This window comes from Eublepharis macularius, chromosome 12 (assembly GCF_028583425.1).
Source record: "Eublepharis macularius isolate TG4126 chromosome 12, MPM_Emac_v1.0, whole genome shotgun sequence".
NCBI lineage: Eukaryota > Metazoa > Chordata > Lepidosauria > Squamata > Eublepharidae > Eublepharis > Eublepharis macularius.
In genome coordinates this window covers 19,571,860-19,598,845 of record NC_072801.1, presented here as the reverse complement: position 1 = coordinate 19,598,845, position 26,986 = coordinate 19,571,860, and the positions used below count along the sequence as shown (strand labels likewise).

At 42.4% G+C, this 26,986-nt stretch overlaps 1 protein-coding gene across 4 annotated transcripts; it reads right to left on the bottom strand.

Moving 5' to 3' along the window:
• Window positions 1-200: 200 nt before the first annotated feature.
• CCP110 (centriolar coiled-coil protein 110) lies at window positions 201-25,729 on the bottom strand. Of its 4 annotated transcripts, none has more exons than XM_054995480.1 (15): window positions 25,597-25,729; window positions 21,844-21,999; window positions 21,005-21,133; window positions 16,754-18,377; window positions 13,357-13,484; window positions 10,414-10,597; window positions 9,953-10,077; window positions 9,116-9,232; window positions 8,383-8,484; window positions 6,873-6,989; window positions 6,184-6,278; window positions 5,322-5,384; window positions 5,141-5,200; window positions 4,124-4,206; window positions 201-2,478 (listed from the first exon to the last, which is right to left on the bottom strand). In XM_054995480.1, the coding sequence occupies exons 2-15, from the start codon at window positions 21,988-21,990 to the stop codon at window positions 2,426-2,428; spliced, it is 3,027 nt and encodes a 1,008-aa protein (XP_054851455.1). In that variant the 5' UTR covers window positions 21,991-21,999; window positions 25,597-25,729; the 3' UTR covers window positions 201-2,425. The 4 variants fall into 4 exon arrangements, with proteins under 4 accessions (XP_054851455.1, XP_054851456.1, XP_054851457.1 ...); XM_054995481.1 differs by having other exon boundaries at window positions 6,199-6,278; XM_054995482.1 differs by lacking the exon at window positions 4,124-4,206.
• Between the last annotated feature and the right edge of the window lie 1,257 nt (window positions 25,730-26,986).

Here is a 26,986-nt window from a genome sequence, read left to right as displayed (position 1 = left end):
TTTGCTAATCCCACACTAGCAATTTGAATCCTTGTAGAAAGGGTCACGTCTTAGTCCTGACTTTACATGTGGTGTTTGAGATATTCTTAATGTACAGAGTTTCAGTATGCAACACTTAAATATTAAAATTATTTTGAAAATCTGGGACAATTCCTCTTGTTATTATGAACTTGTTTAAATCCAATGTGTATTAGTTGCAATTGGTAGACTTGAAAGGGTGATAACTGAGGCAAGCCACTTACAAATCTGAGTTGAAACACTCAATGGGAAAAGCCATACACGGACACATTTTAAAGATAAAAAAAAGTTTACTGTGCAAGACGTTTAAGGGAAAAAAACAAGAGCAAGACAGATGACAACCAAAAAGTACAAAAATACCACTTTATTACATTAAAAAAAATTAAAAAGTTAAACTGAAAATTAAAATAAATAAATACAAAACAGATTGCTTTTAAAGTCCTGGCACTTTTAAATAGAAGGCCTTATGAGAGTTTTTTAAAAACGGAGAATTTAGTACAGACTTTTAAATTCAAAAAGGAAAACAGTATAATTAGGATACCAGAAAAAAATTAATTGGTCTGCATATTTTTGTGTCAGGTTGAAACTAAGTTACCACCACGATACGCACAAACAGATTTATGAACAAGGCTTTATCGATATTTTTTAGCACTGGTTTATCAAGTAACCTGTGGGGTATTTCCTACTTACAAGCAATTCCTTGAATTTAGCTTGCCAAATCTTCTGTTAAGCCCCACCTCCATTTGTGTACACCTCTAAGGAAAACATTCAAGTCATGCAAAAAGCATTAAACAAACAATTCAAGACCTAAAAACTACTTGGGAATAAAAATAATTAGAAAAGCTTGCATTGTGCTGCACAAATTAGCCCATAAGGAGCCTTTGAAAGGAAAGCCTTCCTCAGGGCGGGAAGACCTGATGAGCAGTTTGCAAAAACGTTCTTCTGCACTAGCGTTGCTGCTCCCGCTCTACGCTCCAAACCAAGAGTCTAAAATACTGCATGATATATAAGTAAAGGGCATTAGAAGATGCCCACAGTAAGTGTGCTGCCAACCCTCCATACCCAATTAATTAAGCTGCAGAATGAACTTTTCATCCAGTTTTAACTTACAATAGTTACACTGTGTACTATTGTAAATTCAACCATGATGTTGCCAGATGTGAAGTTTCTGAAAGAAGCCTACCACTGTTACCAATTTGACATTCACATTTAACCAATTTCTACGCACTTACTATGTTAAAAACGGCACCATTACTAGCTAAACAGTTGAAGTATATACACTCTCTACAACACAACCCTTTTGGTTCCATATCTCTGAGCCACATCAATATCTAAGCAACAGTTAAGTTTCTAATAACTAATTCCCTTTTTCAGATGTAGTTTTGGTAGTTTAAGAGTTTACACTTTCTGTGAAAACAAGCAGTATTTTAAAGGGCCGAGGCTATTTGAGAAAGCAGGCATTCTGCAAACTTCATTCAGCACTTGAGTATCTTCACTTCAATTAACTAGCCAAAATTCATCTTCCAAAAACCTATCAGTCTTAAAAAGAAATGCAAAATAAGACACTCTGGCTTAAAAAAAATAATAATTTAAGTGACTGAGGCAAGTATTTAGTAAAAACAAATCTGGAGAACTGTCACTGTTTACATTTATTTACATCTTGTCCTTTTCGGGTTTATTGGGGAGGAAGCAAAACCTTGACTGCTGATTCCACAGCACAGATGGAGCTCTTAAGGAGCATATTCAAATATATTTCACAGCCCCGATTTAAAAGATCTGCACAGCATGATGGAGGCAAGGCCAAGGCAAGAAGGAAGCACAGCCAGCATTCATGCTGCCAGGAGGACCACCGCGACATCCACAAATGCTTAAGCCAACATACTGGTGACTAAACCTAGATCAGGCACATGGGATTTTCAGTGGGGCTGAAGCATGAAAGAGCAGAGGGTTGTGTGGTCGAACCAGTGTCTCTATGGCTGCAAATCCCACACCATGGTTCTTTCTATAAGTGCCTGTTGGAGATTTATAAAGGCCGCTATTATGTCCATAAATAATAAAAAAACAATTTAATTAAAAAGTGCAGTTTAGATTCAAATTTTCCAAAAACAATTCTGTAAAATTACAGTATAGCATTCTTCCTGAGTGTGTACAGTGTATACTACTGGTATACATAACACAGCTGTAGATACAGGAGAGTTAAAACATGCAGAATGCTCAAGTCTGTTGCCTGATTTGTTGTTTTTCCACTCCATGGAACACCTCTTAGAAATCTATGCAAAATATTATGAAGTATATGTTTGCTCCTCTAAACTTATCCGTGTGTGTACCAGCTGGAAGATCTGAACCAATGCAGAACATGTACAGATAAATCAAAGCTGCCTCCTTTAGCCGAGGGAATGCTGCCGCCTTAAGTTGTCACAGCACTTGGCTTCTTTCTTTGGATTCTTCTTGCACATACTCCTGGCAAAGGAAAGCAAGCAGTATTAACACACAAACAGAAATGTTCTTAATAATGCTATTCTTTTAAGGGGCTATATTTTAATAAAGGTAACTCATTAATAGCTTCAAAACCTACTGAAGGGAATGAATCTGTAAATATATTGTACTAAAAAAAAATAGAGATGCTGGACAGTCGCTTTCAAGGATTCTTCTGCCAAGCTGAAGCAGCAGCCATTTCTGAGGATGCGATAGCAAAACTCCAGAAAACAGAGCAGGTCCGTGGTAAGAAAGGCTTTATTAATGCAAAATGCACAGCAATTATATTTAGAATGAGACTCTTACTATAGTCGTTGCATCAGTAACCCATACTTTCAGACTACGTGCAGAACGCACACTAACCGAAAGAGACGCCCACAGTTAGTTTACAAGAGAGTATCCAAACCCAGGAACGTTTTTAGAGGAGTTCTAGCCACACAGCATTTCAATACTTGTAAGTTGTAGACAGCTGAGGTCGGAGGGGAAAAAACCACACAGCACGTAAATAAATACATAAATACACCATGTAAAAAGTGAGCTTGAAAGAATATCATGTTAATGGCTTCAGAACAAAACAACTGCTGAATTAGGCATTTGAGGGGCAACAGGAGGCAATACCTGAAACTCACAAACATCATTCAGTACCATTTTTGTTAAGCTTCTGACAAAAATTCCTCTAACAATGTGCCCAGGAATTTGAGTAATTTGTGCATGCTGTATCCATGGGTCTAAATTCAGAATGGCAGTGCTTTAAAATAATAATAAAAAGTGTAACTGAGGGTTGGAATTACATAATACACATAATTAAAAGTTTTAAACAAAAAAGTGAACAATTGTGATGTTCAAGCTGGATAAAAAGAGGAAACAAGTATGGTGTAATTCAGTGGTTTATGACCCATCTATACTTAAGAGAATCCTTTCCACACAGAATTCCAATATGCTGATGAAGATTCTTGGGAGTGATCTAAGATGCCCAAATAGTTCACACGGGGTATCAAAGCGCTTGGTTTTAAAAGGTTTCCCAAAATGCAACACTTTACAGTAGAGAGGCTTTTCTACAAAGCTTGTGAAATGTCCACTAAGGCAAGCCAGATGCCCAAACAGAACACAGTTTAAATATTTTTTCACCTTCCAAGTAACACCAGCAGGGATAACAAACAAGCCATATTGCTAATTCTTTTTTTTAAAGCCATATTTTCTCATGTGACAAAAAGTGTGCACCAGGGTTAGTATCCAAAATACACAATATACATTTTCCCCTCCACCCATGTACGTGGATAAAGCACATGATTTAGAGGCCATCCTACAAGAATATTTGATAGAAAACCTGTTAGGAAAGGTAAGCTATTTTTAATATACAATGCTGGAATTCATGCATCTTTTAAAAAATATACAACTTGCTCTGCCTCCAAATGTGACAACAGTGGTGTTTACAAGCTATTTTACCTATTCATGCACAGTTGGTGAACTTGTTTTTGCAAGAATTCCCAACCATGGTTAGTATAGCAAAGCGAGCGCATAGCCAGGGTAGCAAAGAGGAAAAGCATATGCCACTCAAACTTTGTTATCTGATACAAGCAACTTACTCTTTTCCTTGTTAAATGAGATCCAAGCACCCATTTTTACACACCTGAACGGGCCTTGTTAGACACACTGCTCTCTGAAGGCTTCTTTATATTTTGCTCAGCCCCTTTCACTGAGGTCTTAGGGGTTCTAATTGAATATAAAAGGATAAGTCATTTGCATCAAAGCTGAAATGCTACACCGGTTTTTAGAAAATGTGCCAAATTCTCAACACCATACACCGAAGTCCTCTCCAAACACGTTAATGTAGATTTCCTATTAACTGGCAGTTCCACAAGAGCTTCCTTGTTAAAAATCGTAACTATACTCCCCTCCCAATTTTAAAAATGATGTACTGGGTTGTCCACAGGATCCTTAGAAACAGATTCTGGTTCAATTAATGGAAGACAAATTCAATGGAAGAGAATGGGTTACAAAAGTACAAGTTTGAACTAAAAACAATACAAAAAACCTACATGACTACTAAGCCAATCTGAATGGAATGCTAGACGTTGCCTCAAGCGCGGAGAATATCAATGGCTGCACATTTAGGAAATATTTGCACAGGCTGTTTTGAATTTTACACTCCTCAGAATGGCACTGGGATGAAGCTCGTGTTTCCCCCAAACAACCCAAATCACTCCTTTCATTACACAAATTGCACAAGAGACACAGGATATCAGATGGCAGAGGCCATTCCTTTGGACAGAAGCAGTTGCTACTTTACCACCACTTAGTCCAATGAAAGAAAAAGAAAGACCCATTTTGAGATTTGGGATAAGCATGATAGCCGTTTTAGGCTGGGATCCAGAGAGCTACTTCAGATACACTCAACATCTTGAGCACACCCTGATCTGATGGGGTTTCCCCCCCCTCTTTGAACAGCAGACACACACACGTGCACACACTACTTATCTCAAGTTGTTTTTTAAACTTTTCCTCCCCTTGTACAGCTGGTTCATAGTTTGCAGCTGTTCAAGAAACAAGCCCACAATCCACCTGAGAACAATGAACTGGCTATTGTTTTTAACCCTAAAGAAAGGTGATGCTGCTGAAAATATTTCGTCTTAAACCGTGGTCTTACCCTTGCCTGGAAAGCAGTCTTTGAATGGGAGCATTTTGTCCCTGATTTGGCTGAAGAACTCTGTGGAAGGAAGAAACAATGTTTAATATCTGAATTTCACAATTACATGCCGTTTTGATTATAATTTTGAAGTCTCAAATAGAAACAGTACAACAATTGAGAAAGAATTCTTTACACGAACCTGTTTTCTGGAGTCTTTTGTTTCACTATTGTTTTTTTATGTGACATGCCTATTTCCGTAGCCCTACAGATGCAAAAAAAAAAGTATACGTAAACACACCTTTGAAGAAAAGAACACTTTTATCCAACTTACTATATCAACAAGCCATCTAAAACGGATAGTCAGAATATTGATTATCAGTACAGAACACATTCTAATTTTTCTGAAAATTTTGGAAGAATCTCAAATTGTTTATGAAAGCTACAGCATTGGTTTGCTTAAGTAAATTTATATTGTACATGAGGGTGCATCTTGAACTGCTATGACTGAGGGTATATTCAGACATTACAATAACCATACTTTGTGCAACAAAGTCAAGTTAGTGACAGTAATAAGTCCCGGTCTACGCATAAACATTGGTTTGTCAGTTTAGGCCTCCACCTCCCAACCAAGGAAAACACCACCCCTATACTGCTGCCTATGTAACCAAATGGCTTCCAAAGGCAACGTGATCCCACCAAGTGTGGTCTGTGAATTCAGATGGCACAAAGCCACAATGAGTGGGAACTGTAATTAACAGCTCCAAACCCTAGTTTGAAATCCAGCTGTGTTGGCCAACAAACCCCCATTGCTTAACCTCTTTCATTCAGATGACATGATCAAACTGTGTTCCATCAACAGCGGGTCCTGGAATGCAGCCAATAGGAATTCCAAGTATCTGGAATTTCAATATACTCCGTAACAACCATCAATCAGAAAGTTTTCAGGGGAAATTTTGTTACTGTTTTTCAAAATAACAACAAACTCAAAAAGCAGAACAGACCATCTGGACAACACACTTGGCCATACGCAGCTATGTAATACACTAGTGTACTTCTTTTACCATTTCCCCACATACTTCAGGCATTTCTTCCTATCCAGAGATTTCTGTGTGGCCGTAGAAAGTGTCACTCTCTCTTTAGGGGTTTTTGCTTTATCCTTCAAAAAAAGAGTGAGAGAGAGAAAAGCAGGTCTTACTTCTTGTGCTCAAAAGCAACTTTTAGCCTTGCCTAAATTAATATAACAATACTCTCAAGTCAAATAGTTTCATACTTTATCAACTCATCCTGAACCTCCAGTGAAGGATATGAGCAATTTTTTTTAAAAAAATTAGACATTACCACAAAGAGTCACTCTGAGCAACTTGAAGAAATGGTGGGATAAAAAAAGTAAAAATTTTTAAAAGTCTTTGACCAATAGCTGCTAAATTATTAGGGCAACAGGTCTAAACACCCAAAGCTGCCTTACTCATAGTCAGACCTTAAACCTATCAAGGCCCGTCTTGTCTACTCCAAGTGACAGCGGCAACTCAGTCGAGGTTTTTCACATCACCTCCTACCTGATGCCTCCAACCAGAAATGCCAGGGATCAAAGCTGAGACCTTCCGCATGCAATGCAAATTCTCCACCACTGAGCCAGGGCTCTTCCCCTAGTTCTACCTACAAGCTGCTGATCAGGGCCACAATCAACTCACTCTTCCCATTATACAAACTCTTAAGAACCAACACAGAACGAGCCAATGTCACAACACACCAGCTGCCGTAGCATTTTCTCCTTGCGAACTTCCCGGTCGTGACGCAGGATATTCATCCTCTCAGACACTTCCACTTTGAAAAATATATCGTGGATTTCATACAAAGCTGCTCTGAGCTGGGGGAAAACAAAAACAGAACACCACGCCTCCATGACATGCAACAACATTTCAAGTTCATATTTCAGAGGGAGACACAGAGCGTAACCCCCCCCCAGTCTGAACAAACTTCACAAGGGTCTGCCCTGCAACTACTTAAGCAGGGCTGACAGTAACCCAGAAAGAAGCCTGGTTACTCTCTGAAGTCTCTGTAGGTCAGGATAAAGGAACTCAGCCAAGCACAAATATCCAGAGATTCTCTTGTGTGCTTCAGGAGACCATTTAGGGACTTGGCATATAGAATTTGGGGGCGGAGGGAGAGAATGCCTGCCAGACAGCAGAATTCCTGGAACCTTGAAAGGTTCCATATTATTCCAACCAGCAAAGTCTCGTCACCTTTTAGAATGTCAGATCACAGTGAGATCCAGATGTCAGCTGGCAAACCCATCTTTTCCAGTGATCCAGAAACCAAAACCATTACTTATTTATATTATTAATAGTCTGCCTTTCTCACTGTCACTCAAGGCGGATTACAAGGTGTAAGTACATATGATCAACACCTGGGACATTCAATAAACAATACAATAGGGAAACAGCAGAAATTTTAAAAGAACTATAATACAGGAATGCATAGGTGAAACACTGGTGAAACAAAATATAAGTAATTTTAACTGGGATTTGTAAAGCACTGCAGGCTTAAAAAGGTAGGGGACCTCTGCTGTAGGATTTTCAAGGCAAGAGATAAACAGAGGTGGTTTTGCCATTGCTTGCCTCCGCGTAGTGACACTGGACTTCCTTGGTGGTCTCCCATCCAAGTACTAATCAGGGCTGACCCTGCTTAGCTTCTGAGATTGGGCTACCCAGGGCCATCCAGGTCTGGGCAAACATGATGTCTCACCTGAAACCATTGTTATGGCCTGTTGCTCTAGAGGCCCCTGCACCAAACAGTGGAAAAATGAAAAGCAGAGCAGCAGCAGCGCATGGGAGCTGAGTGGCTATTTAACTCAATAGAAAAGTTCCCAGGGCTGTGATGCTAAAGGGTCACTGGCAGTCAGGAGCAAGCGGAACCAAGTGGCTGGCAGCCAAAGAGCTACTTAGTGAAGAAGACAATGAATGGACAAGCTTACACTTCAGAAGATTGCCGTTTTCGCCAAGGCCCAACTCGAGATTAAAAGCCTTGCAGTGCTGCTAGTGCCACAGGGGTTGTTTGGCTTGTCTTAACAAGCCAATTCATCCAGCACTGAACTAGGTTTTGCCTGTACATCTTGAAGTTCAAACCATGGTTTGAGTTCAAACCTACATTTTGCACAATATTTGAACAGAGCCAGGGTTGTGGTCAGCTTTCAAAAACCCTTTCAAATTTCTCAAGTCTATCACCATGCATTTGTGTACAAATCAGATTATATCCCTAACCTGAGCCGCCACTCGTTCTTGCAAGGACGCATCTTGAGCAGAAACATTTCCTCTCTTTAACGGTGCTTCGGACTGAAAGTTTCTCATGAACTCCATTGTATCCTAAGCAGGAAAAAAAAGCACACAAGAGGCATGAGTAAGCAATGGAAAGACAGTTACCTCTCCTCCCCGCTTACCTACCCAACTTCCCCTCCCTCGTCAATCTGCCTCATCAGCCTGCCCTCCCAGCTAAACCTTTCCCTCTGATATTTTTTGCGTGGCATCTTTGCTTGATAGGCAACCCAAGATGCCAACTGGGTTTTATTCCCTCTCTCACTCAATGTCTGTGCAGACATCTTTTTTTTAAAAAACCTGAAAATGTTTGAAGATGTTTTCATATTTTTTGCAAAAAAACCCACCCTAATCCCCGAATGCCCCTCTGTACCCCACTTCATGGGGGCAGGGGGTTCTAATCTGCACAGCAGGGGACCCAGGCGAATTAGACATCTAACAAATGGAACACAAGGAGCAGGCGGGAAAGAGCAGTGATAGAGGAAAAAAAGACAGTCTGTTGAGTAACAGCTGGGAAGCACAGGCAAGAGAGAGAAACAGGAGAAAGGAATGCCTGCCCTGGACAGGCAGCAGCTGTTAGAGAGGCAGAACACAAAGAGAGCCTCGGCTGGGGTCAAGGACACTTGTGTCTGTGAGCAGGCGCTCATGCACACACCCACCCCACCTGCAGAAAGATACTTGCTTTAACAGTTTGCCTGAGATGCTTCAGTTTCTCTGTCTGCAAGAGCCTACGCGTCAGAAATCCCTTGGCCAGAGCTGAGATCTTGTTTAACTTCCTCTTCATCTCAGGACTATATACCTTGGAGAGAGAGCAGGCAGCCAGGATTGTATCATGTTGCTAAAGAGTCCCTTACATATAAACTAACAGTAATGGTGTGGGCCTGGCTCTCAAAAGAGTAAACCATGCTATTGGACCGTGAGGACTGTGATGGCTTGGCTGGCTCCAAAGCGGTTTCAGTGATTGGTGGAGCTCTGGAAAGGGCTACTGGGGGAGACCAGGGCTGTACCCTCTACCCCAGTTCTCCACCGGCTACGTAAAATGGTCTCCTTCAAGAGGGCACTAAATCTAAATTAATTAGTCAATTGGGAGGGATTCAGGTTTCCTGGTTTTAGAATTTAGGATTTTTACATTCTTTGGATTTTAAAGAATGGGATAACTGAAGTCTGGGGGCTTTTTTATACTGAGTGGTTTAAGGCATTTTTTCCCAAGCTGCCTTGGGTTTGCCACAAGCTGACAGCCAGTAGTATAGAAGTCTTTTAATGAATGGAACCCCAGTCTGCTTGCCCATATCTTGTGCAGTGGTAGCCCCTATTTACGTTTCACAGAAAAGCATAGAATATATCAAATAGAAAATAAGAAATGCCTTTAGCATAACACATGTGAAAATAAAAAATAAATAGATTACATGTATGGCTTTTAATTAAAGATCCACCGATGAATGACTAACCCTGAAAGTTTCACATCTTTACTGCCCTAGCAAGGCTTTTGCAAAAGCCAGCACAAAACTTGACTGCCCACCTGAGACCATCTCATTTTGCTCCTGTTGACTGATCTGGTTGCTGAAACTGACTTCCCACTTGGGGGCGGTTCCCAGAGGTAGAACGGAGAGTCAGCCACGGACCCAAGCTTGGCATTGACAAAGCCTACCCAAATATAGAACAGATCATGATTAAAGCTAAATGGCCATTCAGAGGGAAAACTTAATTAATATAATTAATTATATTCCTTGTTCATACTGTCCTGAAGAGGAACAATCATTCATAACACTACCCATCTTGCATTATGGATTTTAATGTGGAACCCCACAACACTTCAAAATAACACAGCTTTGCATCTAGCACTGCATTTTGTTCTTAATACCTGTACGTGGACAACAGTCAAAACTCAATAAAAAAGCAACAACCTAATGCTGCCGTTTGTAGATTATTTAAGCTCAGTTACCTACTAAAACCGACAACACATTCCCCTTCCATCTTTACCAGCGCTCTCAGAGTTTGCATTATGGAGTGTTTCCACTTGAGTCAGCACAGATTCCAACAAGCGAGGGTCGCTCATCTTCCTCCATTCCAAATCCACCCCGCAGCTAATGGCAATCGGAGGGATCTCTGTTCCTGCTACAGCAGTCTTCTCGCCTTTTAGCCTTCTCTCCTGTTCGATGATCTCCTGCAGATGGAGGGAAACCAGAGATCTGGTTACAGCAAAGAATCATCAGCATTTGGGGAGAAAGGCTTTTTTTTTTGGCAAATCTTCATTAATCATGCCCTGTACATTGTCTCCAAAGGAAAGCTGAACAAGAAGGGAAAAAATTCAGATCTGCAGTAGAAGATCAGGATTCGAATCTAGTAGCACCTTAAAGGCCAACAAGATTTCCAAAATATAAGCTTTCAAGAGTCTGGTGAAGGGTGCTTTGACTCTCAAAAGTTATAACCTGGAAATCTGGTTGGTCTTTAAGATGCACTTGGACCAGAAGAAAAGGTTAACAAAAATCCACTCTTTTTACTAAGAGGCCACCCCCCCCCTCAAAATCCTCTCCCAGAAGCTGCAGTGAAGAATAACACGGCTTTGCCTTGCCTTCAAGAGACCGTGCTGCTTTTGTGAAAGCAGAAGCTGCTTGGGAGAGAAGACTTGTGTTGCAGGAAGACACACTATGTGAGAGGAGGGATTGCTGGTATGTCTTGTCTTAAGTCTGTTCCAGGCTTTGACCTAATCCTGGAACAGATATATATATACATTATATTTGCAGATATAATTTTGACTACATAAATACTTTACTGTCATTGGCGAAAACATACCACACAGCTTATGATTGGTTACAGCCTACAAACATTATTTAATCATGCACTAGGCACACATCTTGCTTTAAACAATAGCAGCACAGAACCCTCTGCTACCTGTTATGGGCAGTTATTGAAAAGCATGTGCTGTTAGGCTAACTCCTGGAACAGACTGGAGACCAGTCATCCCAGCAATCCTTTTTGTCATATACAGTGTCTTCCAGCAATGAAATTCTTCTCCCACAAGCTGTTACACAAGCTCAGACCTATTTGCTTGGCTAACATACCAACACGCCTGGTGTTATGGAAAGAGCAACGACCATCAGTAGAACAGACACGAAGGCTCGGAAGAATCTCATCGGTGGGCATAAAAAGAGAGCTACAGTCTGGAAAGGAGCCATAGCTCAATGGTGAAACATACTTCCTATGCTAAAGGTCCTAAGCTCAACCCCTGACATCTCCAATTAAAGTATCTCAGGTACACTTTTCTGCATCTGAGATTCTGGAGAACCACTGGCAGTTTAATGAGAGAAAATGACTGATGTGTTATCGTGGCCTACAACATGCCATATGAGCCCATCTAGTGATGTCTTTATTTTAATCACAGTGACCAGGCCCAGAAGATAGCAAAACACTGTCAAGATCCCTACTTCTTTAGTTTCCTTTCTGTTGCTGGGCGACGACTTTCCCTGCTTGCCTTCCCTTTCATTAGATTCCTTTTTCTGGTCTAAAGATGGTGGTAAATCTTTACATAGGTCGATGTTGTCACTAGACCTATTCATCTTGCTATCGCAACTCCTCCTTTCAGAGATGAAACGTTTTAATGGAACCAGTGGTTTAACTATTGGGTCACGGAGGTGCTTTAAGGGAGTTATTCCATATATTTGTAGAAAATTGCTTTTAGCCAAAATAAGTCTTGGTAACCTTGGGGGAAAGAATGTAAGTAGAATACGATCATGGTACATTGGACCCTGGATTCTTTCTACTGTTTTTAAGTCTATATGTGGTACATTCAGTAAGAAGGCTAGACGTTGCTTAGCACGCCATTTTGGGAGCCAATTAATACGCCTCCCTTGGTAAGGATAGATCTTTAACACGACCTGTCAAGATCCCTAGCCAAACTGGCCTGGGGAAAATTGCTACCTGACCCCAAGGCGGCGATTGGTCTTACCCTGGCCATGTAAGAAGGGGCCACAAGAACTAAGCACTCATGTAGCCCCTCCTGCCCTCCCTCTCATGATCTGCCTAGGCTCACAGAAAAAGCATTGCTCTTAGATGGCCATCTAGCCTCTGCTTTTGTATTTAAAAAGCTTGATGGTTCCTATCTGGGATAGACTATAGGTGAGAATACTGCTTATTGACCTGGTAAGCACTGGACACGAAAGAGCTGTCAGGTAAGTTTAATAGCTTTGATTAGGGTAAACTGTGAAGGGAAGTATAGGAAGGCGTTGATGAGCTTAGACAGGGGTTTTCTCAGGAAGCCTCGTTATGTCTGCATCTCTCTGGCGCGTGGAGGGCAGTCACTCAGTCAACCGCCTCTGACTTGGGTTCTGGCAATTCTCCAAGCTCCTGTCCAGCTGGCATCCGCTCTGGGCCAGGCAGTGCCTTGGATTTATGGCATATGAGGAAGGGGTTTATGATATGTCATATCTATAAACTGCCCTCTCAGCGTGAAGAGCAGGTCTGACTGCTAACAATCCCACCCCTTCCCATGTCCTTGGCTACCCCTTCAGCCTATTTACTATTGCACCTACATCAGCTCAACCTCAAGACAACTCTGGTAATTGCCTGCCTCTTCCAGGCAAAAAGAATTCCCAACTGCTCTTCTTGCCTTCTGCTGAAAGCTGTGAGTGTACATTAATTATGCCTCCTTCCCTCGGGAGCCTCTTCCATCGCAGGACTAAAATAGGCAGCAGACTCAGCCCTGATGTTGACTTGGCTGTGTTTTTGTAGAGGCAAGAAGGGCTGCTGTACCTGCAGACCCAAACGCAGGCTTTGCAGCCAGGTGTTTTTCAGGGCTGCTGTGCCTTCCTTTCAGATCTGCTAAGTAATTTGGACCAAACAGCAGAGACAGGAGACCACTGGCCTTGAACTGGAGCCTGGGTCAAAGTTCTTGGCTCTGACCTTGCAACAACCACGGCCCCTCACCTTCTGCAGCCTTTCCTGCTCTCGCTCTTGCTCCGCGATCAGCAACGAGAGCTGCTGAGCATGCTGCTCTTCCAGTCGTTTCCTCATTTCTTCCAAAGCCAGCATTTTTATTCGCAGAGCCTCCTCTTCTAAAGAAAGAAAACAACGTACACTCGCATTAAGACTGCAATGGACATTTGTTTCTTCCAAAAAGGCCTAAAATCCCAACGATCCTTGTAGCAGCTACCCCAGTGTTTAATTCTACAGACTGATGCTCCTGACACTGAATTTCTGGCCTTTCTGCCGGCCAAGGGCCTTTACCTTGAAGCAAATCTCAGCAGTCTTGGTTTTAAAAAAAAGTCCTTGCTTCCATACACATGTATAATCCATCATAGTATCACAGCCAAGAAGGAGAACGTGAGAATGCATTTGTTTTAAGGCAGGGATGGATTTTGGAGGAGCTAGGGAACAAGGGCACTTACAACCCGTAAGTGAGTAGGGTGGGGTAAGCTGACGACAGCCACCAATTTAAGTAAATAAACTGCTAAGTTTGACCCAAGACACACAGTACCAGGCACATAGCTGTCTGGAAAGTATTACACTAAGAGTGCACTGTGCAAACACTGTGGTCAAAAGCAGCAACTTGGTTAAATCCTATAGATCTGTCCTGGAGATGGCTGCCCTTTGCGCAAGCACAGAGAGCTTTCTACTGCTGCAAGAAGCCCTTCTGCTGCTCCCAGGATTGGTTGAAGACTGCCTGAGCCAGAGGAAATGCTACCATTTGAGAACAGATCAGCTCCTTCCAGGCCCAATGACAGTCCTAGAAACTCCCTTCCCTATGACACCCACAAATACCCTAACCTTATCGGGGGGAAAAACTGATTTTGGTACAGGTTTTTAAGTTGTCGCAATTATAATTTTTATTGCAATCCGTTATGTTTTGAAAGGGATTCAACAGTCACTGTTCTGCACACTGGAGGGCCTGTACTCCCCCGGCATGCTTGACTGAACTAACTAAAAGGAGGTGTGGATCCGGGCTTAGATCCAACCTAAAAGCCCACGGGCAGAAGGGATATTTTTCGCCAACCTCTATCCTGCAGCAAACTTCCAATTCCCTGTTAGTAGCATTTTGGGGGGAGGGCATTGTGGGCTGCAGTAGAGGGAGAAGGTAAGGAAGTTGCATTCTGCTGATAGAAACTTTTCTACTTGTGGAAATTCCAGGCAAGAATCCAAGATTTTAATACAAAATGTATAGTACACGACTTTAGATCCAGAGAAGTTATCCATGTTAGTCTGTAGTAGCAAAACAGTAAAGTGTCCAGTAGCACCTTTAAGACTAACCCAATTTATTGTAGCATAAGCTTCCAAGAGCCATAGCATAAGCCACAGCTCTCGAAAGCTTATGTTACAATAAAGTTGGTTAGTCTTAAAGGTGCTACAGGACTCAAGAGCTGTGGCTCTCAAAAGCTTATGCTACGATAAAATTGGTTAGTCTTAAAGGTGCTACAGGACTCAAGAGCTGTGGCTCTCGAAAGCTTATGCTACGATAAAATTGGTTAGTCTTAAAGGTGCTACAGGACTCAAGAGCTGTGGCTCTCGAAAGCTTATGCTACAATAAAATTGGTTAGTCTTAAAGGTGCTACAGGACTCAAGAGCTGTGGATCTCGAAAGCTTATGCTACAATAAAATTGGTTAGTCTTAAAGGTGCTACAGGACTCAAGAGCTGTGGCTCTCGAAAGCTTATGCTACAATAAAATTGGTTAGTCTTAAAGGTGCTACAGGACTCAAGAGCTGTGGCTCTCGAAAGCTTATGCTACAATAAAATTGGTTAGTCTTAAAGGTGCTACGGGACTCAAGAGCTGTGGCTCTCGAAAGCTTATGCTACAATAAAGTTGGTTAGTCTTAAAGGTGCTACAGGACTCAAGAGCTGTGGCTCTCAAAAGCTTATGCTACAATAAAATTGGTTAGTCTTAAAGGTGCTACAGGACTCAAGAGCTGTGGATCTCGAAAGCTTATGCTACAATAAAATTGGTTAGTCTTAAAGGTGCTACAGGACTCAAGAGCTGTGGCTCTCGAAAGCTTATGCTACAATAAAATTGGTTAGTCTTAAAGGTGCTACAGGACTCAAGAGCTGTGGATCTCGAAAGCTTATGCTACAATAAAATTGGTTAGTCTTAAAGGTGCTACGGGACTCAAGAGCTGTGGCTCTCGAAAGCTTATGCTACAATAAAGTTGGTTAGTCTTAAAGGTGCTACGGGACTAAAGAGCTGTGGCTCTCGAAAGCTTATGCTACAATAAAATTGGTTAGTCTTAAAGGTGCTACGGGACTCAAGAGCTGTGGCTCTCGAAAGCTTATGCTACAATAAAATTGGTTAGTCTTAAAGGTGCTACAGGACTCAAGAGCTGTGGCTCTCAAAAGCTTATGCTACAATAAAATTGGTTAGTCTTAAAGGTGCTACAGGACTCAAGAGCTGTGGATCTCGAAAGCTTATGCTACAATAAAATTGGTTAGTCTTAAAGGTGCTACAGGACTCAAGAGCTGTGGATCTCGAAAGCTTATGCTACAATAAAATTGGTTAGTCTTAAAGGTGCTACAGGACTCAAGAGCTGTGGATCTCGAAAGCTTATGCTACAATAAAATTGGTTAGTCTTAAAGGTGCTACGGGACTCAAGAGCTGTGGCTCTCGAAAGCTTATGCTACAATAAAGTTGGTTAGTCTTAAAGGTGCTACGGGACTCAAGAGCTGTGGCTCTCGAAAGCTTATGCTACAATAAAGTTGGTTAGTCTTAAAGGTGCTACGGGACTCAAGAGCTGTGGCTCTCGAAAGCTTATGCTACAATAAAATTGGTTAGTCTTAAAGGGGCTACGGGACTCAAGAGCTGTGGCTCTCGAAAGCTTATGCTACAATAAAGTTGGTTAGTCTTAAAGGTGCTACAGGACTCAAGAGCTGTGGCTCTCGAAAGCTTATGCTACAATAAAATTGGTTGGTCTTAAAGGTGCTACAGGACTCAAGAGCTGTGGCTCTCGAAAGCTTATGCTACAATAAAATTGGTTAGTCTTAAAGGTGCTACAGTACACGACCTTGTAACTGTCAAAGTTTTGAACTCATATTTCTAACTGAAAGTTCTTATAAAAGGGACAAAAGAAACTGTTGTCCCATAGATATCAAAAGATGAACAGATATAAACAATCACAGTTGTTATGGCGGCCCAGGAAGTCTTTAATCAATTATCACCTACAGATTCTGATGGTACTCTAAGGTCGCAGTCCAGCAGGGGCTTACTTAGAAGCAAGCCCCTTGGAATCCAACAGGACTTACCCCTGTCATATATGAACTCAGCAGAGGTGTTTTTAAGAGTACCTTCTGAACATTTCCAACCCACCTCAAACCAGGCTTTAATGCAAATTGTATTCTCACCCCTGGAACCTCTGCCATGCGTCTCGTTCTTGGCAGTGGAAGCTGGTCCTGCTGGCCCCCTCGGGTCCTGCGACCACCGTTTCTCTGGATCGCTGGTGCCTGCCCCCATGACGGAAGGTACATTTTCCTTCTGTATGCCATCGGCATCCAGCTCAAGCCTCCGCTTCACCTTTTCAAAGCCGTTTTCCAAGCTCTGCTCGTTTCCTGCATTTGGGGTGTCTGTCTGCTGCGAGTGCTGGGTCTGCATCAGCAATGGAGAAGGGCTTTCGACATCGTAAGATTTATTAAGTTCTGTGGCTGCACTGCATTTGGCTTTGTCTGGCAAGCCAACCTGCTTGGCTCCACCAGCATTCACTGCATTTTGCAAGGCAATGGGGCTGCTGACTGCAGGGGGCTCTTGCAGGCTTGCAGCTGAAAAGCAAGTTGTTGATGCCCCTCTACCATCCAGGGTCATTAACTCTCCTCCTCTTGCTACGGTACTGGCTGGAAACCCTCCACTTTCTTGCTGACTAACTTGAAGCTGACAGACTTGATTTGGCTTGACAGCTACTGATTCATCAGAGATGTCCGAAGCACTCTTGTGGAAAGCGTGCGTTTTGCTGGAGCAAACTGGAGCAAAATCTGGAGTCAGTTTTGGCACAGGGTCCGAGGCAAATGTTTTGTCACCAGCCGAGTAGCCAATCAATCCCACAGCTCTTCCCTTCTCTTTGGGGCTTAATTCATAGGCATTTATAGGGTTGTTAATGACTATGTGTCCCATTGAAGAAGGTCTTGGGCGCCTTCTATGCATTTTGGGGCTCATGCTTGGCTCAGGACTGGGTAATTTCGAGTAAGAACCTGTAAGGCTTCTGAGAATGCTGCTGTCATGATCAAACAGAGAGGTATTTTTAAAGTCTTCATCTGAATCTGAATCCCGCACAGGTGGTGTTCCGGATCTCATAGGTATGTCCACTTTAGAAAAACTGGGTGATGCTACAATCCTCGTGCTATTTTTGGGGACAGAGTTGCCTTGCAGAGAAGTAAGGTTTGGCTTATCAAGAGTCGCTGGCGTGTAACTCCTGCCCATTAACTTCCCTCTCTCTTTCATGGAGTCACTCATTTTCACCGCATCATTTTCTTTATCTGAAAGGCTTTCACTGACGCTTCTCTTGGAACCGCTTCTCATGCTACGTCTGGTTTGTTCCCTCTGTATATACTCCCTCGATTTCTTCAAGAGATTCTGGAGACTCATTACGTAAGGATCTGGGGCTTCCACAGCAGCCGACACCATTTCAACGTTCTCTTGCTTTGCAGTCTCATTTGAAGGAAGCAAGTTGCTTGGAATGGCGAATGAACTTTCTGGGCAAACTTTCTTTTCAGAAAGGTGAGGGCAAACATCCTTTTGTTTATCAGGGACAAGCTGTTCTGTTTCTCCTAGTGAGTTCCCACTAAATACAACCTGGTTATCTGCCCGCTGAGCTTCCAGTATCTTTTGAGGCTCTGTAGAACCACAGGGAGCAGTAGAGCTTGGCAAAACACTGTTTGATTCAGTTACAAAGCCATTAAACACTTGAGGTTCTAAATCAGAACAAATTTTCTCCATCCCTGAGGGACCTAAATCACTCGGACTGGACAATTTCTTCATCTATAGAGAAAAAGAGTCACCAACATTTATTTACAGTCCGCCTTTCTCACTGAGCCTCAAGGTGGATTACACAGTGTGGGTCAGTACAATTAATTTCAAAGACATTTCGATACACATATAATAGGGTATATACATGCAAATTTGCAAAGATTTAAAAACCAGCAGAAATCCAATAAAGAGTTGAAGAAATGCTGAAACAGAGCATAAGTAACAAAAAGCATTCTTCATTGATATAAGCAAAATCTGATAAGATGCTTTAAAAGTAAAAGTGAACTGAGGCAACACAAATATAACAACAATAATAACAACAGCTTATATACCACTTTTCTAGACAGATCAGTGCCTTACTCAGAATGGTGAACAAAGTCAGTGTAATTCTTATCCTCACAATACAACTACGGATCTGAAGCTGAGAGGAGTGGCTTACCCAAGGCCACCCACTGAGCTCATGGCAGCAGTGGGATTCAAACCAGCAGTGCTGATTTGCAACTCAACCACCTAACCATTAGAACAGCAGGATTTGAGCCCAGTGGTATCTCTGAAAACAACAGGATTTTCAGAGCGTAAGCTCTCAAGAGTCAGAGATTGCTTCTTCAGCGTTAAGGAAAAATTTCCCAAAGGTACTCGGCATTCAGGTTACTTTTTCCAACAGCTGTTGCCCACATTAACTAAGACACCAAAAACCAGTGATTCATAAAGATAAATGAGTTTTATTATAACAAAACCCAGATGCAATGCCATGTTCCGACATATGCATAAAAAAATAGTCACAGCAGAGAGTCTTATATACTTATTCCAGCTAATTTTTTACAGAATGAAAGATCAAAGGTTAACACAGGATTTTAAACAAACAATTCTTTGGAAATGCTGTCTTTTGGGAATTATGGCATCTGATGGGTCTGGATGACAAGACAATAAATACTTCTTGATATAAACATGTCAAAAGGTTTGGCGCCTTCTCTTACAGTTTGGTTTTTATAATAGACTGCTTTCCAAGGCTATATTTTGATTAGTGGAAAGGAAAATGCTGACATTCTTGTAAGTTTACCCCGTCTTTCTAACTATGAGACTGCTTAGCTAAGCAAGAATGTTCCCTCGAATGTGTGTAGGCCTGCTTCAATAGCACTCATAATGGATGAAAGATTAAAAAATCCCTAACATTCAGAAATGAGTAGGAACGGAGATCCCTGAGCCTTCTATTCCTGCTTGTGTCTGAAAAAGGGAGCTCTGTTGAAAACTTACACTCTGAAAATCCTGTTGGTCTCAAAGGCGCCGCTGCTCTTCTACTGCAGATCAGTACAGCTGCCCACCTAAAACTTAACCCCCTAGATATGTGATCCAAGATCCCAAAATCATGCAAACTCTACACTCAATAGACCTGCAGCGGTATGTTTTTAACTGGAGAGTTCAAAAGCAGCTTGATAGGGCACGAGTATTGCTAAAGAAAACACATTGGAATGATTTCCTGCTATGCACAATCCTCCATGTGCATCTCTACAAACTCTCTGAATCCCATCCACAACTTGCATTAATGGACCTCAAATGGTGTTATTAATTTGGCTAGGAGGTGAGGGGTAGTCAAACACAAAAGCTACAGAGGGTGCAGAAAGAAAGCTGAATAGTTTGTGCTTTAACGTCCACAAAGGGCTCCTGCCATAACTTTCAAATCCCAAGCCAGGTGATAGTTACTAAGCACACACTAACACAGCATGAAGTTCAACAGCTCATGTTTGGTCCCTAGTATTATTCCAGCTCAACAACCTGAACACACTGTCCATTCAGCAAGCAAGATCACTCAGGCACTATATGGTTTTGCTACAAGACCAAAACGCTCTTTTATTATACTGTCAAAGACTCTAACGATATCAATTCAGAGCTTTCTGCTACCACAACCGCCTTTATGCCAACAGAGTTTTATATTGCTAGTACAGAAGAAATATGTATACACTATGACTCACAAGTAAAAGCAATTAGAATCTGGTAAACAACCTGCTTTCCTTGTGACCAAATCAGCGTGTGTGCGTGTTTCTATTTTTGCTTCTGTTCCCCTGTTGGCATAGATTTACCTAAGTGACTCATTTGGTCTAACATTTTTTGTTACAATTGAGTCAAAACCTAACTAAACAGACAGAAAAGCAAGTCTTTGAGTTGCAATTGCCTTCATACTTTAAACTGACAGAAACAGTAGTTGATCTGCATTGGCTCTAATATCTATGAGTCACAGCCCCCAATATTTAGCACTCACAGAGCCCAGTTAAACTTCTTTACTTGGAGGCCTAATTTCAGTGGATGTTACTTCCAAGTCATCATAATCATAAAATTTATTGCATTGGCTCAAAGCCTTAGCAAATAACGGTAAAAGAAAACAAACAGTCCAAATAAGAATACTGTGGTTTCTCTTCAGATCGTATAAATTTTACTTCCAAGTCAATGTGACTCAAACATTACACTAATAATTCACCTTATTTACCATAGCTAAGGTTAAACAGTGTAAAAATAAAGTGGCTTGAAAGCCTTCAGAGCCCAAAGTGCTAGCAGGAACCAGTTTAAGACAGAAGCTTATTCACTTCCAAAGTTCTTAGACCATTGCTGTTATTTCTGCCGATATTGTTTTAAGTTTATCTCACCTGCACATTTTCCAGAATCTCCTGAACACGATTCAGCAAAATTCTTTTCCTGGAATTTTGCCTCCAGAGTTCAAAGTTCAATGCTTTTTGTCTATCTTGATGGATTTCCTTTTTTCTCTCAAGACTAAGCTGCAAAACACAGTAAGGGGATTGAAAAAGATAATATTTATGAAGTCGTTTGCAGTAACAATTGCTTATAAGAGGTTGTGATTCATCATCAGCGCAGACATCCTTCACTTATTTATTTTAATAAGCTTCTTTTGCGTAAAAATAGAGCCAACAGATAAGATTGAAGTGTACATACAAAAAAAAGTTAACAATCTATATTGATAAAAATAACCCATCGATCTTTGTGGGTACTAGATCAAATCAATCCTGAATCCTCCCTAGAAGCTAAAATGACAAAACTAAGGTAATCGTACTTTGGTCACATCATGAGAAGACAAGATTCTCTGGAAAAGTCAATAATGCTAGGAAAAGTGGAAGGCAGTAGGAAAAGAGGAAGACCAAAAACAAGATGGATGGACTCAGTAAAAGAAGCCACATCCTCCAATTTGCAGGATCTGAGCAAGTCTGTTAATGTTAGGTCATTCTGGAGGTCTCTCATTCATAGGATCACCATAGGTCGGAGATGACTTGATGGCACATAACACATGGCTAAATACAGTTCTGTAATTATAAAATTTAAAATTTATTTTTTTAATAAGATATACAAAAACATTTGGTTTTGGAACAAAGCAACATATTCACAGTAAGATTATTAATGCTACGAAAGTTCCTTCTACCAAAGCATTCTTTTTCTATTAGATATATAAAGTTCTGAATTAAAGACATCTTACCAGAGGAGGAAGCACAGGAACGCCATGGAACTGAATCAGGGAAACGTTGTTGTGCTGAGCAACTGGAGGCATCTCTCCCTGCAGTAGCTCTCCTTGGAGCCTCGCCAGGTGTTTTGCACAGAACGTCTCATAGTCCTCCATCTCCATTCAGTTAAGCTGGGTGTAGAAAAAACAGAACAATAACGTGGCAATAAGCTAATGCTCGTGGCACTTCTAGACAGCTAGGGCCATTCCCTTCCTTGCCTTCCTAGCCAACTTGTAGGCCATTCAGCCCAACCCTGTGCTCAATACAGAAAATCAAAAACTAGCTCAATCCCAGACAGACGACTGCCCATTTGAGAACCTCCAACAAAGCAGAGCCCTATTTCTCCTCTCATCATTTCCATCACATAGAATAAATCCACCCTATGTTTTCAAGAATTTTTAAGCTGTACATTGATTATACTGACTTACGTGCTTTTGTTTATTTATAGTCCGCCTTGAATCTCTGTGAGAAAGGCAGATGATAAATAACATAAGTTAAAATGAAATAAAAGCACAAGCATTTATTACTGCAGAAAATCTGAAAGACGTAAATGGGAGAGGGAAACCCAAAATGGAAACATAGCAGCTAAAAATGCACTTCCCCCCCCTCTTTAAAAAAAAAGTCCACACTGCTGGATGTTTCTCATGTATACTGGAAATATTAAACAATGATAGTTTCCAGACAATGAATCATTCTATCAGTGTCATCTTAACCAATGCTACACAATTGTTAAGAGTCCTCCGCTAGCGGCTAGAAAATTCCAAAGACACCCCAAAACTGCAGCTTGTTCTGGGGAATGACAACGAACTGGAGTGTTCTGAAACAATGGATTCTGGTATTCTCTTAAATGTTCATATTCTTTGACAGGTAAAGTACCTCAACAAAGGGTACCAGAGAGGCAAAGCACAAAGTACAAATCAATGAAAGACTTCTGGAGTGACTGGGAAGAGAATTTGAAGCTCGGCAATCTCACATCTTCTATTCCGCCCCCTATCCTCCCCCAAAAGCATGAGATTAAATTCAGAAGGCCTTCCAATCAGATGGCAGAAATTCCAGATTGGCTTCAACACTGTCATTGCTCCTGCACCACTTCCCTGACTCCTAACCCAGAAAATAAAGTGACCTAAAAAACCAGAAAAGCAGGGCCGTATCAACCCATGGCCGGGCCCCTAGGCTTTCAGGTATTTCGTGCCCCCTCCGGCACTTCAGCCTTTCTCCCCACTACAGATGACAGCCTGACCTTGGTACGGTAGGTACTAGACAGCAGTACATAGCCCTATATCCATATTGGGGGTCTCCAGAAGAATTCTATTCATATATACTTATAAGTGTGTGTGAGTGCAGATAGATAGATAGACACACAGACAGATAGATGTACAGGGGTCATTTCATAGACAAAGAGCTGGAAGAACTCATTAGCATAACTCATTAGCATATGCCACACCCCCTTGACGTCACCAGAAATGTGTCATTAGCATGGCTGATTTGCATATGCCACACCCCCGGACATCACCTATCCTGGCTGTTTTGGACCCAATCCTGGCCATTCAGGGCTGAAATTGGGACCAAAATGGCAAAAAGGGGCTGAAAATGGCCAAAAAGGGGCCCAAAATGGTCAGGATAGGGCCGCCGCTGAGTGGGAGAGTGTTCCCCCCCCGTCAGAGGCCCGATCCAGACCATTTCAGCCCCAATCCAGGCCGAAACGGGCCCCAAATGGCCAAGTCAGGTGGGCGGGGCCACCTGACATGTGACTTCTTTGGGGAACTGCATTCCTGTGCATTCCCCCTCAAAATGAGCCCTGTGTATGTACATGTATTGCTATGGCGCAGAGTGTAAAGTGTTTTTAACCACTGGAGCCTTAGGGCACAGGTAACAATGCCTCAGCAAAAAAAAAATTGATAGGCCCCTAGTCCCTGTGGGGCCCCTAAGCTTCAGCCTAGTCAGCCTTATGAATAATACAGCCCTGCAGAAGAGGCAGCCACAGCATGGTTATAGTTCCATCCTAAACAGAATTACATATTATTATTTTATTTCTAATCTGCTCTCCCCACAAACAGGCTGAGAGAGGAATGCAACACATATAAAATACATAAACATGTTAATTTAAAACCAGATAAAAACATCAATAAATATATAATACAATTTATTTATTTATTTTTAATATATAATTCAATTTCTGAAAGACAGCAACACACATATTGCACAACCCAAACAGCAATCCATGGGGCCAGATGGCCAACTATTAGATGTTAACAGAACTATCAGATGTTAACAGAATGGGGGTAAGCCCCCATGTGGCAAGAGGCCCACCCATCTCAATCACCATACGCCTGGCAGAACATCTCTGTCTTACAGGCCCAGCGGAAAGATAACAATTCTTGCTAGGTCTAAGTCTCCACAGAGAGAGTTCCACCAGGTGGGAGCCAGGGCCGAGAAGGCCCTGATCCTAGCTGAGGCAGGGCGGACCTCTTTGGGGCCAGAGACCACCAAGAGATGTTTGTCCATTGATCTGAATGGCTTCTGGGGAACACAGGGTGAGATGCTGGTCCCAGTCCACTAAGGGGCTTAGAAGGATATAATTCTGCTTAGGATGGAACTTCTGGGCAGTCAAATTTGAATCCAACCCCATTAGCTGCAGTTTAATATACAATAATGAGCAAGTGATCCTGTTCAGGTCCCCCACTATAAACACATCCTGCTACAGACTTCCACTGAAGTCACAGAAGCAAGGGCTTTTGTGTTTGGGCGGGGGAAGCAAATAAAACGAGAGCGATAAAACTAGAGTGGTGTGGTGGCTAGTGTTGAACTAAGACCTGGAAGACCCAGGTTCGAATCTGCAGTGAAACTTGCTGGGATGACCATGGGCCATTCACACACTCTTAGCCTAGCCTACCTCACAGGGTAGTGGTTGTAAGACACTTTGGGTCCTCCTTTCAAAGGGAAGGAAGGAAGCAAATGAAATAAACAGAACAGCCCTAATAATGCACAGCAGTACACAAACATCTTATGCCACCTTATTAACATTTTAAAAGCCACAGTAAAATAATAACGAACACCATAGTAACAGATCACATTGTGTTTTTTCAGTCATGTACAAATACTGTATTGTTTCATGAAATAAACCAGAGAGAGGAGATATATAACAGTTGTAACAATAAATATTGCATGCCACACTGATATGCAATAGCTCTAATGACACGCAATAATACATAAATGTTTTATAGCACACTGATTATTTTTAAAAATACACTTAACATGACTACAATATGCAGCATAGGCTGTGTATATCATTATTTTGGTGTCTACAACATTTCCGTGTATTATTAGGACTGCTGTATATTGTTCTAATTCCACCTCGCTTTATTTAATAAAATATTATGTTTTCATTTTAATGTGCTTTTTTTCTAAGCGTAACGCAGCAACCCTTGTGCATGACCGCAAAAGTAGGCAATTATTTCACGCACTTGTTTTAAAAAATAACACTAAAATGATCACACGTCGTACACTGTTAAACATACCGCTGTTTCTTAATATGATACTTAAAAACAATTAAGTGCAATACAGCTGCTGGAAATTCATGTCCATTTAGCCTTGCTTTTTATTATATGATAATGCATGACCATTCTCTAAGCTCGCCCGTAATTTTTGCAGCTGGGAACTTTGAAGAGAAAGAGTCCAATGCGAGCACAAGGCCCTTCCCCGTACTATCCTCTCCTCCTCCACCATACCTCCAAACGAAGGCCGGTAGATGCGCCTCTGCGTTCCCCGAGAACGAACTCCACCGGCCGGGAAGAGCGCGGGCTCCCCGCCCGCCGAGGCGCACAGCAGCGCGGCTCCGACTCCTGGCAACGCCGGCCCAGCCCCCGGCCCCGAGACAAAAACCCGCCTTCCGCCTGCTCGGCGGCGCTTCCGCTTTGAAAAAAGGGCGGGGGAAACCGTTATACACTAACGGCGTCTCTAGGATACCGAGATAAAACTACAAGTCCCTGGAAGGAAAGAGACACGCGCCGTCATTTTACGAGATTGGGGAAATGGTGCTTTGCATGCCGGGAGTTGTAGTTGACTGCTCGTGTGAGAATTTTTTTTTAGGCCTTACACCATTGCGTGCTGGTAATTGTAGTCGGTAGAGATGGATCAAGATGGGTAGCCGAGTCAGTCTGTAGCAGTAGAAAAGAGCAAGTCCAGTAGCACCTATAAGACTAACAAAATTTGTGGCAGGGAATGAGCTTTCGTGAGCCGTAGCTCACTTCTTCAGATCCCAAATATTTGTATCCGAAGACATGAGCTGTGGCTCACAAAAGCTCATACCCTGCCACAAATTTTGTTAGCTGTGGCTCATGAAAGCTCATACCCTCAGGGCCGGCGGCCCATTGAGGCCAGGTAGGCGGTGGCCTCAGGCGCGGGGTGCCGGAGAGAGTGCCGGAGGGGGCACGGGGGGGGGGGGGCAGGCGTGCACGCCACAGAGCCGCAGCCTTCTATCCCGCCCCACCGCCACCGCTGCCAGCACACGCCCCCAGCCGGGCGCAGCAGCCGCGGGCAGGCATCTGTGGCGGTGCAGGCAACCAAGCGGGAGAGCTCGGAGGCTACCCGCGCACTGTTACAGCCGCCTGCCACAGCGATTGGGCCAGCGGCAGCACGTGCACTCCCATGATGATGTCATGCGTGACATGACGCAGGCTGACGCGCCCGCTCGTGCATGAGTGCAGGGGGGGCGCCCGGCCAGCTGGCCATGAGCGCCAAAAACCCTGGTGCTGCCCCAGCATACCCTGCAACAAATTTTGTTAGTCTTATAGGTGCTACTGGACTCTTGCTCTTTTCTACTGCTACAGACAAACAGGGCTACGCATCTTGATTGATTTCCAAACTTGTGTGTTCCCCCATCATATATCTTCACCTGCTTTCACAAAAGGAGGGCAGTAGGTGCAAGATAATGTAATGTATGGTGTGGTTCTGCGTACAGAACTCAGGGCCTCAAGATTTTCTGCTAGATTCGGATTCTGTTTTTGTTGGAACATCTACCAGAGTCTCTCCCTCCTCTTTTTACACCAGATGGACATTTTTGTTGCTGTGAAGGTTCAAAACAGACTCTAGCCATCTTTCTACACTGGCTGCAGTTGC

Coding starts and splice junctions, on each gene's coding strand:
- CCP110 (XM_054995480.1), bottom strand. CDS start 21,990: ATGGAGATGGAGGACTATGAGACGTTCTGTGCAAAACACCTGGCGAGG. Junction 5,385..6,183: donor CTGAAGTATGTGGGGAAATG/GTAAAAGAAGTA, acceptor TTGCATCTGTAG/GGCTACGGAAATAGGCATGT. Junction 5,201..5,321: donor CAAAAGACTCCAGAAAACAG/GTTCGTGTAAAG, acceptor TTCCTTCCACAG/AGTTCTTCAGCCAAATCAGG.